Source organism: Oncorhynchus mykiss, chromosome 24 (genome assembly GCF_013265735.2).
Source record: "Oncorhynchus mykiss isolate Arlee chromosome 24, USDA_OmykA_1.1, whole genome shotgun sequence".
NCBI classification, from domain to species: domain Eukaryota; kingdom Metazoa; phylum Chordata; class Actinopteri; order Salmoniformes; family Salmonidae; genus Oncorhynchus; species Oncorhynchus mykiss.
In genome coordinates, this window is record NC_048588.1 from 6,417,610 (window position 1) to 6,431,459 (window position 13,850).

At 46.9% G+C, this 13,850-nt stretch overlaps 1 protein-coding gene across 8 annotated transcripts in view; it reads right to left on the minus strand.

Annotated features, from left to right (window-relative positions):
• LOC110503306 (spectrin beta chain, non-erythrocytic 4) overlaps nucleotides 1-13,850 on the minus strand; it is a 71,248-nt gene that overhangs the window by 32,325 nt on the left and 25,073 nt on the right. For all 8 annotated transcript variants that reach the window (XR_005039326.1, XM_036961357.1, XM_036961360.1 and 5 more), the window contains exons 9-18: nucleotides 12,548-12,735; nucleotides 11,062-11,179; nucleotides 10,692-10,850; nucleotides 10,091-10,393; nucleotides 9,689-9,839; nucleotides 8,315-9,185; nucleotides 7,949-8,086; nucleotides 5,449-6,205; nucleotides 3,303-3,505; nucleotides 862-952 (exon numbers count right to left, since the gene is read on the minus strand). Coding sequence is in view for 7 of the 8 variants with exons in the window: in XM_036961357.1 (XP_036817252.1) it covers nucleotides 862-952; nucleotides 3,303-3,505; nucleotides 5,449-6,205; nucleotides 7,949-8,086; nucleotides 8,315-9,185; nucleotides 9,689-9,839; nucleotides 10,091-10,393; nucleotides 10,692-10,850; nucleotides 11,062-11,179; nucleotides 12,548-12,735 (2,979 nt within the window). In the remaining variant the exon portion in view is untranslated. The remainder of the gene's footprint in view (nucleotides 1-861; nucleotides 953-3,302; nucleotides 3,506-5,448; nucleotides 6,206-7,948; nucleotides 8,087-8,314; nucleotides 9,186-9,688; nucleotides 9,840-10,090; nucleotides 10,394-10,691; nucleotides 10,851-11,061; nucleotides 11,180-12,547; nucleotides 12,736-13,850) is intronic.

The window sequence follows — 13,850 nt, forward strand, 5'->3', positions numbered from 1 at the left end:
AGAGAAAGTTGCAGAAACGGAATAAAGCTCCGGGTTAGTTAGGGTAGCTCTGGGGCACACTATAATACCCTTTCATTTAAAACATTTTATCAAACTAAGCAAGTCAGTTAAGAACAAATTCTTATTTTACTACCCCGGCCAAACCCTAACGACGCTGGGCCAATCGTGTGCCGTCCTATGGGATTCCAAATCACGGCCGCTTGCAATACAGCCTGGAATCGAACCAGGGTCTGCAGCGACTCTTCACCACTCGGGAACCCCTGATACAGCTGATGCGTCCAGGTTGGGCACTGGACACTGAATATGGCTGTCCTGACTCACAGACACACAGCTTCAACATGGCAGTCAAAGTCATGTCGCAGCAAAGCATCCTCTTCCTTTGCAACCAAATTACAACCGTATGACAAGTATCTATCAACTAGGTCAGCCTCTCTCAACGGGTTTGCCAGAAGTGGACTGTCCCGTCAGAAAGATCCAGCAACATCCAATCACGTCGGAACTTCAGATGAGTCAAGTTCGTCTGTCACTCACATCCCCAAGTTAAGCATTTAACACAGCAGCCGGCTGGCTCAAATCCTTCAACTTACATTGAAACAAATTAACAATTTTGTCACCCCTGATATAAAGATTGAGGAAGGACAAGAACCCACCCAGCTAAGCAGAGTTTCAGTTTATATCACTGAAGGATCCCGCAATATGATATTCATCTGGAGGTTTAAGCCTGACCCCATGTGGTCCCAGGCAGAGACATGTACAGTACAGTATAGCTCTGTACCCCAGCCATTTCATGAACCCATACAACCTCCCATTGGTTATTGATATGCCAGTGTTGGTCATGACACTATTTGTGTTTTGTCCTACCTCGTGGCAGTCCTGTAGTAACCTCTGGAGCCCCCACTGGCCGTTGAGCCTCTCCAGCCACTGTTGGGCCAATTCCCGGTTCTGGTTGCCTCTGTGGAGGAGAGAAACATAAAGCCATTCATTCACACACTGCTCGATTCATCCACACACTTCATCAATCACTCTACTGGTATCTGCAACTGTAAGTCTATGATGTCGATGGCTTTGGTGCAGCACACCGAGCAACAATGAACAACAGTCCATTGTAAAGGCATGAGTCGCCCCCAACGGTCTCATCTAAATATCTCCCTAACATGTGGTCGCCCCATGCTATTGTTGGGGTGGAGAGCTGAATACGGGGTAACTAGGCCCCTCCTTGCCTCACCCATCAGTATGAATGTCATGCTCTGCTGTTAAAGAAAGTATCAACGAGGGGAGTTTCTTTTCGGTTGCTTATGCTTTGTCTCCTCTGTGTACCGTTGTGTTTATGAAGCCCACCTGCTCCTAAGACCACTTCGTTATCACTACAGTATAACTAACTCATATTTGAACAGCATTTTAATATTTCAATACCCATAGTGCATTCATATAATGTACCAGTCAAAAGTTTGGACACACCCACTCATTCAAGGGTTTTTCTTTATTTTCACTATGTTCTACATTGTAGAATAATAGTGAAGACATCAAAACTATGAAACTATGAATCATGTAGTAACCAACAAGTGTTAAACAAATCAAAATATGTTTTCTAATTTAGATTCTTCAAAGTAGACACCCTTTGCCTTGATGACAGCTTTGCACACTCTTGGTATTCTCTCAACCAGCTGCATCGGGAATGCTTTCCCAAAAGTCTTGAAGGAGTTCCTGCATATGCTGAGCACTTGTTGCTTTTCCTTCCCTCTGCGGTCCAACTCATCCCAAACCATCTCAATTGGGTTGAGGTTGGGTGATTGTGGAGGACAGGTCATCTGATGCAGCAATTCATCACTCTCCTTGGTCAAATAGCCCTTACACAACCTTGAGGTGTGTTTTGGGTCATTGTCCTGTTGAAATCAAATTATAGTCCCACTAAGCGCAAAGCAGGTGGGATGGCGTATCGCTGCAGAATGATGTGGTAACCATGCTGGTTAAGTGTGCCTTGAATTCTAAATAAATCACTGACAGTGTCACTAGCAAAGCACCCCTACACCATCACACCTCCTCCTCCATGCTTCACAGTGGGAACCACACATGCGGAGATCATTCATTCACCTACTCTGCGTCTTACAACGGCACGGCGGTTGGAACCAAAAATCTCACATTTGGACTCATCAGACCAAAGGACAGATTTCCACCGGTCTAATGTCCATTGCTCGTGTTTCTTGGCCCAAGCAAGTCTCTTCTTATTATTGGTGTCCTTTTGTAGTGGTTTCTTTGCAGCAATTCAACCATGAAGGCCTAATTCACACAGTCTCCTCTGAACAATTGATGTTGAGATGTGTCTGTTACTGAACAGTTGATGTTGAGATGTGTCTGTTACTTGAACTCTGTGAAGCATTTATTTGGGCTGCAATTTCTGAGGCTGGTAACTAATGAACAGAGGTAACTCTGGGTCTTCCTTTCCTGTGGCGGTCCTCATGAGAGCCAGTTTCATCATAGAGCTTGATGGTTTTTGCGACTGCACCTGAAGAAACTTTAAAAGTTCTTGAAATGTTCTGTATTGACTGACCTTCATGTATTAAAGTAGTGATGGACTGTTTCTCTTTTCTTATTTGAGCTGTCCTTGCCATAATATGGACTTTTACCAAATAGTGCTATCTTCTGTATACCAACCCTACCTTGTCACAACAAAACTGATTGGCTCAGTTAAGAAGGAACGTAATAAGGAAAGAAATTCCACAAATTAACTTTTAACAAGGCACACCTGTTAATTGAAAGGCACATTTCAGGTGACTACCTCATGAAGCTGGTTGATAGAATAGCGTGCAAAGCTGTCATCGAGGCAAAGGGTGGCTACTTTGAAGAATCTAAAATCTAAAAAATATTTTGATTTGATAAACACTTTTTTGGTTGCTACATGATTCCATATGTGTTATGTCATAGTTTTGACGTCTTCACTATTATGCTACAATGTAGAAAATTGTCAAAAAAAAAGAAAAACCCTGGAAAGAGTAGGTGAGTCCAAACTTTCGACTGGTACTGCATGGTACTGTGCCTCTGCTAAGTGACAAGTGATACCTCTACCTTTACCTCATGCGTTTCAGACTTTACCATAGCGCCCTCCCCTGTATAAATAAGGACAGGTCAATATTCAGCCATGCTGCTATATGGATCGGCCTACGCTCACATTTCATTTTCATTCCTCCATTTTCATTCCGCCGTGCTCTTCTATGTATAGTCAAAGATGTTTAAGAAAGATTGTACATGGCTTTGACATACAATAGCATGGTCAGACAAGAACAGTCCTATATGTCGCCACCCACCTGTTGGCGAGGGTGTCCACACGCTCCCTGATACGGTCCGAGTAGATGTTGCTCTGGCTAATGAGGCTCTCTCCGGCCTCGATGACAGCCTTGATGCGATGCAGGTTGAGCTCCATGGTGGTGGTGAAGTCCTTGTGCTTCTTGATGGCAGCCTCCACCGTCTCCACCGTGGCGGGGAGCTCAACGTGGGCCAAGGCTGACTCCTGGTAGGGGGGCGGGGAGAATGGACAAGAGAGTAGAGGGAATATAAGTAAAACTGAGAGAGAAAATGGGAATATTACTGTAGTAAGCTCTTATGTGGTATGTAGGGGGAAACCTTGCTCACAGACATGGGTATCATCTCATGGCATTTTATCAGTAACTACATTAGCATGTTTAGTACATGCAAAAGGTGCAGATTCTATTTAGGCTGAATGACAAATAAACTGATCTCTAAGGACTATAACGAGGTCAGGTTTCAGTCATTATTGGCAAGGAACCCTACAATGTTTTACTGATCAATGAATGGCATGAGAATAGCAACCCTCTCAGGCTCTATTTCAGACCACAAAGCTCTGCCCGAGATGTCTGAGTTGTGAATGCTGAATTGTTGTGTTCAACACAATGACAGGTAAAGCAAAGCGATAGTGTAAGGACATTCCTACATGTATGGTAGACAGGTTGAGATAAACATGGGCGAAAGACCAAAAAAACGAGTCCGCGGCACCTTGTTTGACAACTATTCAAAAATAAATCCGTTGGCCTGTAGTTCGGTGACTGTGGGGTCTAAAGGGAGAACTGGATCTGTGGTAAAGGTCTGTAACCAAACCAGAAGAGACTTGCTCCGACACACGGACAGAGAAGTCAGGGGAAATGCGTGCCTTTTGACATTTCAACTGGAATCTTCTGCATGTAAAGACCCTGCAATGGAGTGCACTGTATAAAGTATGCATATATTCCAGCCTGCAGAGCACAGCCTATAGATTATACTGTACATAGTCGCACACATGACATAAAGGAAGAGATACTGTGATACTAAATGCAAAACAATGTCATTTTTTTACATTTTAACATGATCAATTATACTGTATAAACACCCACATACAGACACTCAAGCCTGTGACCCCTAATAGGCACAGTGAAGACCAAATTGCCAAAGCTTTGCCTCCCTCACAATAGTGTGCAAGAAGATAGCTACTAGTTTTGCTGCAGGCCTGCAATGTTGCGGGTTTACGACTGGTCGTTGGTTGTGCTGTCATATCCAATATCACATCTTGCTGGGATTTCCTGCTATGGAGCCACCTATGAATTCCACATCTAGGCTAGGGATCACAGGCACACTGTATACTGTGCTGTGTGTAACTATAAAAATATCCCTCTGATTATTTCCACAATGCCCTTTCCACACCCTTTTCGATTCCAGGTATAACACTTTTTGGTTCCAGTTAGAACTCTGTTGTGTTCCATGTAGAACCCTCTGTGTAAAGGGTTCTACATGGAACTCAAAAGGGAGCTACTTGGAACAAAAAACAATGATTCAAAGGGTTCTCCTATGGGGACAGCCGAAGAACCCATTTAGGTTCTAGATAGCACCTTGTTTTCTAAGATTGCATTCCTGGGGTTTTCCCTGCCAGCATTACATCTATAGAACACTGGCCACTCACTGTAATAGCACTGATCCTCACTGCAATAGCACTGATCCTCACTGCAATAGCACTGATCCTCACTGCAATAGCACTGATCCTCACTGCAATAGCACTGATCCTCACTGCAATAGCACTGACCCTCACTGCAATAGCACTGACCCTCACTGCAATAGCACTGACCCTCACTGCAATAGCACTGACCCTCACTGCAATAGCACTGAGCCTCACTGCAATAGCACTGACCCTCACTGTAATAGCACTGACCCTCACTGTAATAGCACTGACCCTCACTGCAATAGCACTGCGCTTCCACAGCATCCAAATCTAGTACAGTCAGAAGTCATATTGTACTGTCTTTAGCAATTCATGTTTAATAAGAATTACTGACTAATAACACAGATTAGCTGAAGATGATTTGGGATGAATTGACTCAGCACATAACATACAGTATGTAGGCCTAACTACTAGATATTGCTGATAGATATATTGGTGTTGGGATGTCTAACAAGAGGATAACTGACCTGGTTGTTGAGGAAGGCCTCGGCCTGCTTGACGTCCCTCAGGAAGAGGTGGAAGATGTGCGCCTGCACCAGCACCTCCCTCCGGCTCTCCCACATCTCCAGCAGCTTGTTCCAGCCCACATCCAGCTTCTGGAGCCACTGCTGCAGCGCTGCGTATGGCAGCGGAGCCTCCTCGGCCTCCAGCAGCTCGTTGACCGCCTGCAGCCGCTCGTAGTCCTCTTCGTACCTCCCGATCTCCTCCTTCAGCGCCGCGTGGCGGTTGATCAGCCTCTCGGCCTCCTCCAGCGCGTTGGGCAGCTCGTCGCTAGCTGCCGCCGTCTGTGTGTGCACCAGCCACGTCAGGAAGGAGTCCAGGTCCTGGATGAACTGCTGCAGCCGCCCCGCCACCATCAGAGAGTCCTCGCAGCCCTGCAGCGTGCGCTTCAGCTCCTCCCACTCCACACTGATGCCCTCGAAGTGCTCCAGGACCTCCATGGCCTTGGCCGGGTGCGAGATGGCCAGCTCCTCTGCCTCCTGCTGCAGGTGAAGCAGCTTGGGCTCCAGCACGGCCAGGGCCCCCTCCATGGTGGAGAGTCGGCGCTGCAGGGCCAGCATCCCGCCCAGGTCACTGCCCACGTACTGAGTGGCGTCGATGGCCTTGCGCTTCTCCTGGATCTGAGACTTGATCTCAGCACACTCCAGCAGGTAGTTCTGGAGACGGAGGACAGAGTCCAGGTGATCCTTTTTCTGCTCCACCATCTCCACGATCCGGTTCCATCTAGAGGGGACAGACAGGGGGCACAGGGGTGGGGAGGTCAGACAGGGGCACATGGGTGGGGAGGGGGAGGGGAAAGACAAGGCCACAGGGGTGGGGAGGGGGACGTAACAGACAGGGGCACAGTGGTGGGGAGTGGGCAAACAGGGGCCCAGGGGTGTGGGGTTAATAGGAAGGGGCACAGTGGTAGGAAGGGGGGGGGGGCAGACAGGGGCGCAGGGGTGGGGAGGGGGACGTAACAGACAGGGGCACAGTGGTGGGGAGTGGGCAGACAGGGGCCCAGGGGTGTGGGGTTAATAGGAAGGGGCACAGTGGTAGGGAGAGGGGGGGGACAGACAGGGGCGCAGGGGTGGGGAAGGGGGCTGGGTCAGTCTGCATCTGTTTTAAGCTTTTAATTCACATATAATTCAGTCAGTATACTAAAACATACACTAAGTACTAACTATTGTTACAATTGTCACAATTCATGTTTGAAAAATATATAGACTATTAAAATATATATTATTTTCACTTACCAACAGAGCCCAAGAGGATGGAATCAATAGTGCAATTGATCGAATGCATTAATGAGGGACATTGGTTTCGTTTGTTAGTTGTCATTTGCATCTCAAAGGGTTTTGTCTTGACACAGGCTGTGTCTAGCTTGTTTCCACGCCAATTAATATGGTCTTCATGCAAAAGAACAGGCATGAATTATACTCCTTCAGCGAAGCATATCCAACATGACGTCATGCCAAAACCCCCGAGCCAGAGGCTTCAAAGGGTAGCAATAATATATAGGACCATTGACCAGATATAGTCAAAACATGAAGCAAACCTGAACAAGAGAGGACAAAGTCTACCGAAACTATGTCATAGAGATGTACAATATCCATGAATGCTATACTTAGTCACAACTAAAACCATAACAGTTTGAGACTGAGGGAGAATATAGTAAAGCCAAAGAGAACACATTTTGGGCATGTTGGTCTTGCACCCGGTGTGGTAGGCAGTCGACACAGATGGTCACCCTGAGATAGGCTCTGTATGCCAAGGTCAGGAGGAACTGGGCCACTGGAGCATTTCACCAAAACCATCATCCACTACCCTGGCTCTGGATCTGTCTGTCTGTGTCACCATGGTGTCACTAGGGTCTCTGGTCCCCTTCCAGTTCTATCAGCAGGGAGCATGTGATCATCGTGGCTCCTGTTGCTCCCAATCTGTACCCCCCCCCCTCCCCCCTTTCCTTATTTGGCAGGAAATTAGCAATGAGGTAACTGGAACACTTTGGGGGGAAAAAAATCATAAATGCACTATGCACCATGTGTTGTACATAGATTGACAGATGTGTTTCTATGGCTGTGTTTACACAGGCTTCCCAATTCTGATCTTTTAATTTATTTTTATTAATTGGTCTTTTGACAAATCAGTTCAGCTATTTTCAGAATTGGGCTGCCAGTATAAACGCAGCCTATGTAGTGTTTAGTTTTGTAATAAATGACCTGTGTTGATGAATCTCTATCCAACTAAACATAATTCCCATGTTATTTCGCAATGCAGATAAGTCCCATTTTCATCCCATATTGTCTTCTTGTGGAATAGACCTGGGGTGCATTGATTGCTGCAGACCATAGCAAACTGTAACAAAACATTCTTGTTGGTAAAGTTCAGATTAGTCCTTCCCCGTTTTGACCTTTTGCTTCTGTTTGGTTCCTAGTGAAATACACCCCAGAGTTGGTCAGTCAGAGAACAGTGGGCTGGTGTTACCTGCTGTTGAGGTGGTCCTGACAGCCTCTGACCTCTGTCGAGCTGGGGTGACCACTGTCCAGGAGCTGCTGCACTATCTGGTTCACGTCCAGGATCCTTCCCATTAGGCTGTTCATCTCCTGGTCCAGGCTCTCAAACCTACAGAGAGTGTGACATGAGAGGAGGGAGAATGTGTGTTTTAAACGCAATAGAGCCATCAGTTAGATATGACTGATTACGACATTGCTATGACAGTGTTATGTCGCCCTTATGAGGGGAGGGTTCGAGCAACGGATTCCCGAAAAACGCATGACTAACTTTAGAACTAAAAGCATGACTTAAATATAACATTCTGCCTATGATGTCCACCCCAGACGGGAGCTGTACCTGTGGGCTATGACCTCTACGTCCTCCAGCCTCTCTGGAACCTCCATCTTGTTGAGCCACTGCTCCTTCTCGTCGATCCACACCTCGCAGGCGTTGACCTCGCTGAACATGAGGTAGACGGCCAGCGCGTCGTGCAGCCACTGCTGCCTCAGGACGGCCACCTCGGCCACCTCGGTGTACAGCTGCTCCGCCTCGCCCATCCTCGACTGCACCTCGTCCAGCTCCCGGTAATGCAGTGGCAGCGCCACCATGTGTTTGCGCAGAGTTACCACGTGCATCCGGTGCTTGTCCACGGCCTCGCACACACCCCGGTGCTTCTTGAGCAGTGACTGGGTGGAGTACTCATCGTGGCCAAAGTCCTCGCTGGAAACCAGGCGGTAGGCGTCCTGCAGCCAGGCCAGCAGGTCGTCCGTCTCTGTGCTGAACTGGAAGAAATGGAGTGCCTCCTGCAGGTGGCCCAGTCTCTGCGCCGCCTGGTCCTCCAGCCTCTTCCACTCCCCTTTCACCTCCATGATGCGCTCCTGGATGCCCCCCGTGCCGAAACTCTTCTCCATCAGGATCTGCTTGCCCTTCTTCATGGTCTGTTGGAGGAGGGAGCGGTGGGCCAGCAGCTCCCCAGCCAGGGTCTTGTGTTTCTGGAGCAGCCGCAGCACGCTGCTCAGGTCCTTGCCGCAGGTCTGGGTGGCCAGGATGGAGCTCTTCTCGCGGATCCAGGCCTCGGACTCCTCCACCTCCTGGAAGAAGGCCCAGAGGTGCTGAGACTCCTCCAGCTCCGAGTGCCGCTTGGCCGCCAGCTGCTTGAGCTCCTCCAGGCAGGTGCTGACATGGTTGACCCGGTTGCAGATCACCTGGGGGTCACAGGGCTGGTAGCCTGGGAAGGAGAGAGAATAGGGGACAGGGGACAGCACTCAATATATATGTCTGTATTAAAGGTGTATATGGGGGACTGTATTTAAACACAATGAAATTTGCATGTAAACAAAAACCCTATTACTGATATAAAACGAGCATAAGGTTTTCCAAATAACTGTAATATCCACAAAATTGAAATAACCTTCACTTTTGTATTGTAAATGGTTCTTCAGAAAATATGTTGTGGAAAGTCATGATTGCCCTCTTGTGGATCTCTCTGGAAGTGCCACGACCAACTTCACCACTCAATGTACAGTAAACTATACTCCTACACACTCTTAATACAAAACATTTGTTTTTCTTAAAATTTTTCCAGGACCAAGGGAGACATAACAGCCCAGTCAGTGTTTCTAATCCTATCAAATCCAAATATTTCATCCCTCAAAATCACCTCGTTGTTATCAAAGCACATTCCACTTCTCACTAAAGCTGATCTGTGAACATAGTCATCTGACGTCTTACCTTCGATGGTGGTGAATTTGAGAGCGGCTGAGTTAAGGGTCTGCACCCTCTCTGCCTGCGCTGTGATGTCAGCTTCCTGGAGGCTGTGTTTCTGCAGCAGGTCATCCACCTCCAGCAGATGCTTGCCGAAGTCTTTGGACAGGAGCTGGACCTGTGGTGAGAGGGACCTTGGTCACCTTTCTGACACTCAGCACTGCTTCCCCTGACCATGTAGCCTGTACTAAAACTTAAAAAGTCAACGTCTCAAGGATTTCTCACTGTTTTTTCATGTACTGCATCTCCACATTATCATTTCATTTGCACACAAATGTCAACCCACAGTCTATGCTGTTGAGTCGACACAACTTGGAGACAGTATAGTGTTCATGTAACGTAAAATGCAAGACAAAATACTTGTCTCACCTGCATGTCCTCCATCCAGTCGATCATATAGACCATGTCCTGGAAGGTCTTCTGCAGAGCCAGGTTCTTCTCCAACCGGGCCTTCCTCCCCACCACCAGCTCCTTCAGCAGGCTCCACTGGCCCAGGATGTTCTCCTTGCGGGCCGAGATGCGCCGGATGTCATAGTAGCCCTCCGTCTCCATCTCCCCAGCCAGCTCCACCACCACCCCGATGCGCTCCTCGTACGACGAGATGTCTGCCTCAATGGCCTCGTGCTTCTTCATGGCGGCCTCCACCGCTGGCAGGTCGTAGCCAAAGTTATCCTGGTGGGACGGGACATTCAGTCAGGCAGAGGATCACTTAACTACAGGCAGGTGATTGTGGAAGGGTTTACTCAGTCGGGGCAATGCAGTCATATGAAAATAAATCTTAATATACCATTGCCCATTTAAACGTCATTCATGTTATACAATACTTGGCCATTGTTCTTAAAATACATTTTAAAGACATTTCATTCTCAATCTACAGCTACATTATAAGACTATTGCTTTAAGACTGTTAGGATATGGCCCCTGTCTGATATGTTAGAGACATTAGTCACTGTGGCCCTGTGGTCCCTACCTGAGACACGAGGCGCTGGTTCTCGTTGAGCCACGCCTGTCTCATGGTGGTCTTGTGGTCAAACCGCTGGGCCAGCAGCTCCAGCTTCTCCTGGCGAATCAGCTCCTGACGTAGGGCCACACCTCTCTCGTGCTCCGCCTTCTCCAGCCTCTCCCACGCCTAGCCAAATGAAAAACAGAGGAAAATGTACCCATAATGCAGCATGGTGACAAACATAAAGAGTAGTAATTTGCACTGATTTGCTACATTTAAAAAAAAACTGATACTGATAAAGAAGGGTTTTATATTTGCCAAGACATGTCCAGCTATTGCATTATCTGTTCAGGCATTTGAGACACTCCTTATTCCCACGTATACCAGTATTCATTACCTTGTTGATATCAGAGATGAGTTTCCCTTCATGAGGCACGTATGGTTTCTGGTTGTTAGCTCTGAGCTTGCTTTGGATAGTAAAGAGGAGCACTTCCAGGTTCCCCTTCTCCTGGAACCTAGCACAAGACAGAAAGTGTGTTTCACAAATACCCTGATACACAGTACTTTGCACAAGGTGGGATCCGTTTGAAATGTAAAATCACAAGTGTCATATCCTAGATCCTGTACCTTAAAATAACCCTCAGCTCAAAAATGGATAAAAGACATGCATTTGTTCTTATTATTACATTACTAGGGTTGTGACAGTCATGGAATTTTGGATGACGGTTATTGGTCAGCCAAATGACCGCGGTCACCATTATAATCGCTTGAATAGCAAAAATTCTCTCCTTTCCTCCTGTCCTGACTGCATGTGCTGCTGCAGGGAGGTGCCGTTGCCTAGGCAACCATAGACTTGTTTGCAATACAACACCTTGCTTGTTTCAGCAAGGAGCAGCAAAGTTACATCACGTTGTAAAGAGTCCACGTTACCGCGGAAACGCAAAACAACTGCACGAATGCCCGGCCGCCCCGTCTTCGGTCAGCTGTTTGTTCCCCACAAAAATACGGTTTATGGCGGTTATTTTCTTTTCATGACGGTCTTCATCCATAGTCGTCGGTTACACAATCATACAGTCATTGTGCCAGCCCTGTAAGTTACCCGACTCATCAATATATTCTCTGTGACATTGTCGGCAGACTTGACCTTCACCGCAAAGGCATTCATCATTACACGTGGCCTAGCTCCACACACTGTATAATTGTAACCTAATTCTAAATAATAAGTGGTCATCACTGAGCAGATTTCAGAGTCACATGATGACCACCTCTTGGCCATCGAGGGCTGCCAGGGCAACTAGGCTGGGTGAGAAGCCAAGGTAAGGCCTCAGAGATACTAGTCACCAGAGGAGATGTCTATCCTCTAGCCATAGAGTGAAAGGGTCTGGAGACACATTTGGGTGTCAAATCACTTAGATCCAGTCCCTTTTGGTCAAATAGGTCATGAGTCACATGGCACGGCTAACTGGGTACTTAGTTACGCCAGACATGCCAGCTTGGGGCCTCATGCTGCGTCTCATGCTAGTACTACTGTGCCCACACCCATCAATGTGTAGGTTTAAGTTGAATACTCCAACAGTTATGGTATTTACCACACATCAAATGGGAATCAGACAAATCAAAAGCATCTGTCTGGAGGCATTCTCTGAGAAAATAACATACTATATAACATAAGCTATAAGAACTATAAAAGGATGCAACTATTGACTCAACCTAAATCCTGTCCTAAAACCAAAGCAACCAAAAATGATTTTGTGATAATTTGTATAAAACAAACGTTTTAAGTTTAAAACCCTCTGGTGAATGAATAGGACCACTATAGATTGAAAAAGAATTGATGCAATATAATTAATACTTGTATGTGTCATTGCACAGTGTTGACTTACTTGATGGGCTTCTCGATGGTGCAGTAGGTGGTGAAAGCTTGAAGCTGTTGCTGGACACCCGTTAAGGAGTTGGCAAACTTCTGGTTGCTGATGATGCCTATGGTCTTCTCGATCCACTCCAGGAGCTCCGAGGCCAGAGCCTCATATCGATCGATCATCTTCTGACCCTCAATGGCATTGTCCAACACCTGTATAAAACGTAAACATTTAGCATCGATGGATATTACATAGGAGTGACTTAATTCATAACTTTTTTTATTAGCATTTGATGTCTTAGCATTGATATTTGACTTGCAGACTTGTTTTCGATTTGCTGTGCGTTTTGTTGCCAACCTGTTTTGCTACCTGACAAATTTACAGTTTTTACTTTTTAATTACCGTTTATATTTTTGTTTTTTCCTCCTCAACTTTTTCACTCCGGACGCTTTATCTGGACACGATTCGTCAGGACCTCCAACAGCCGAAGCTAAGTAGTAACATTAACATGATGCCTTCTAATTGCAGTCGCTGTGCTACAAGCCCAGCCTCAGACGCAATCGCTAGGCAAGGGTAATTTCAGTGTAGGAAAGGATGAAACAGCGTCTGTGCCACCAGTAAGTACAGATAGTAGTATAAATCCCCTGGCACAGTCCCCGCAGCCGGACAACTTTCTCACGGTTTCTGGAAGGAAATGCTGTAGGAACGCTCAACCGGTGTCGCTCATTCAGCCGACAGAAACTTTCAACCGGTTTTCCCCATTAAGCAGCGGGTCGGAGTCAGAGGCCGAGTCTTCTCTGGTCTCTACTCCTCCCGTTATGGGGTCTGAGACGCCGAAGCTTCCCACCATTAGCTCTGACAAATTGAAAACTCTAGTCATTGGCGACTCCATTACCCGCAGTATTAGACTTAAAACGAATCATCCAGCGATCATACACTGTTTACCGGGGGGCAGGGCTACCGACGTTAAGGCTAATCTGAAGATGGTGCTGGCTAAAGCTAAAACTGGCGAGTATAGAGAGTATAGAGATATTGTTATCCACGTCGGCACCAACGATGTTAGGATGAAACAGTCAGAGATCACCAAGCGCAACATAGCTTCTGCGTGTAAATCAGCTAGAAAGATGTGTCGGCATCGAGTAATTGTCTCTGGCCCCTTCCCAGTTAGGGGGGGTGATGAGCTCTACAGCAGAGTCTCACAACTCAATCGCTGGTTGAAAACTGTTTTCTGCCCCTCCCAAAAGATAGAATTTGTAGATAATTGGCCCTCTTTCTGGGACTCACCCACAAACAGGACCAAGCCTGACCTGCTGAGGAGTGACGGACT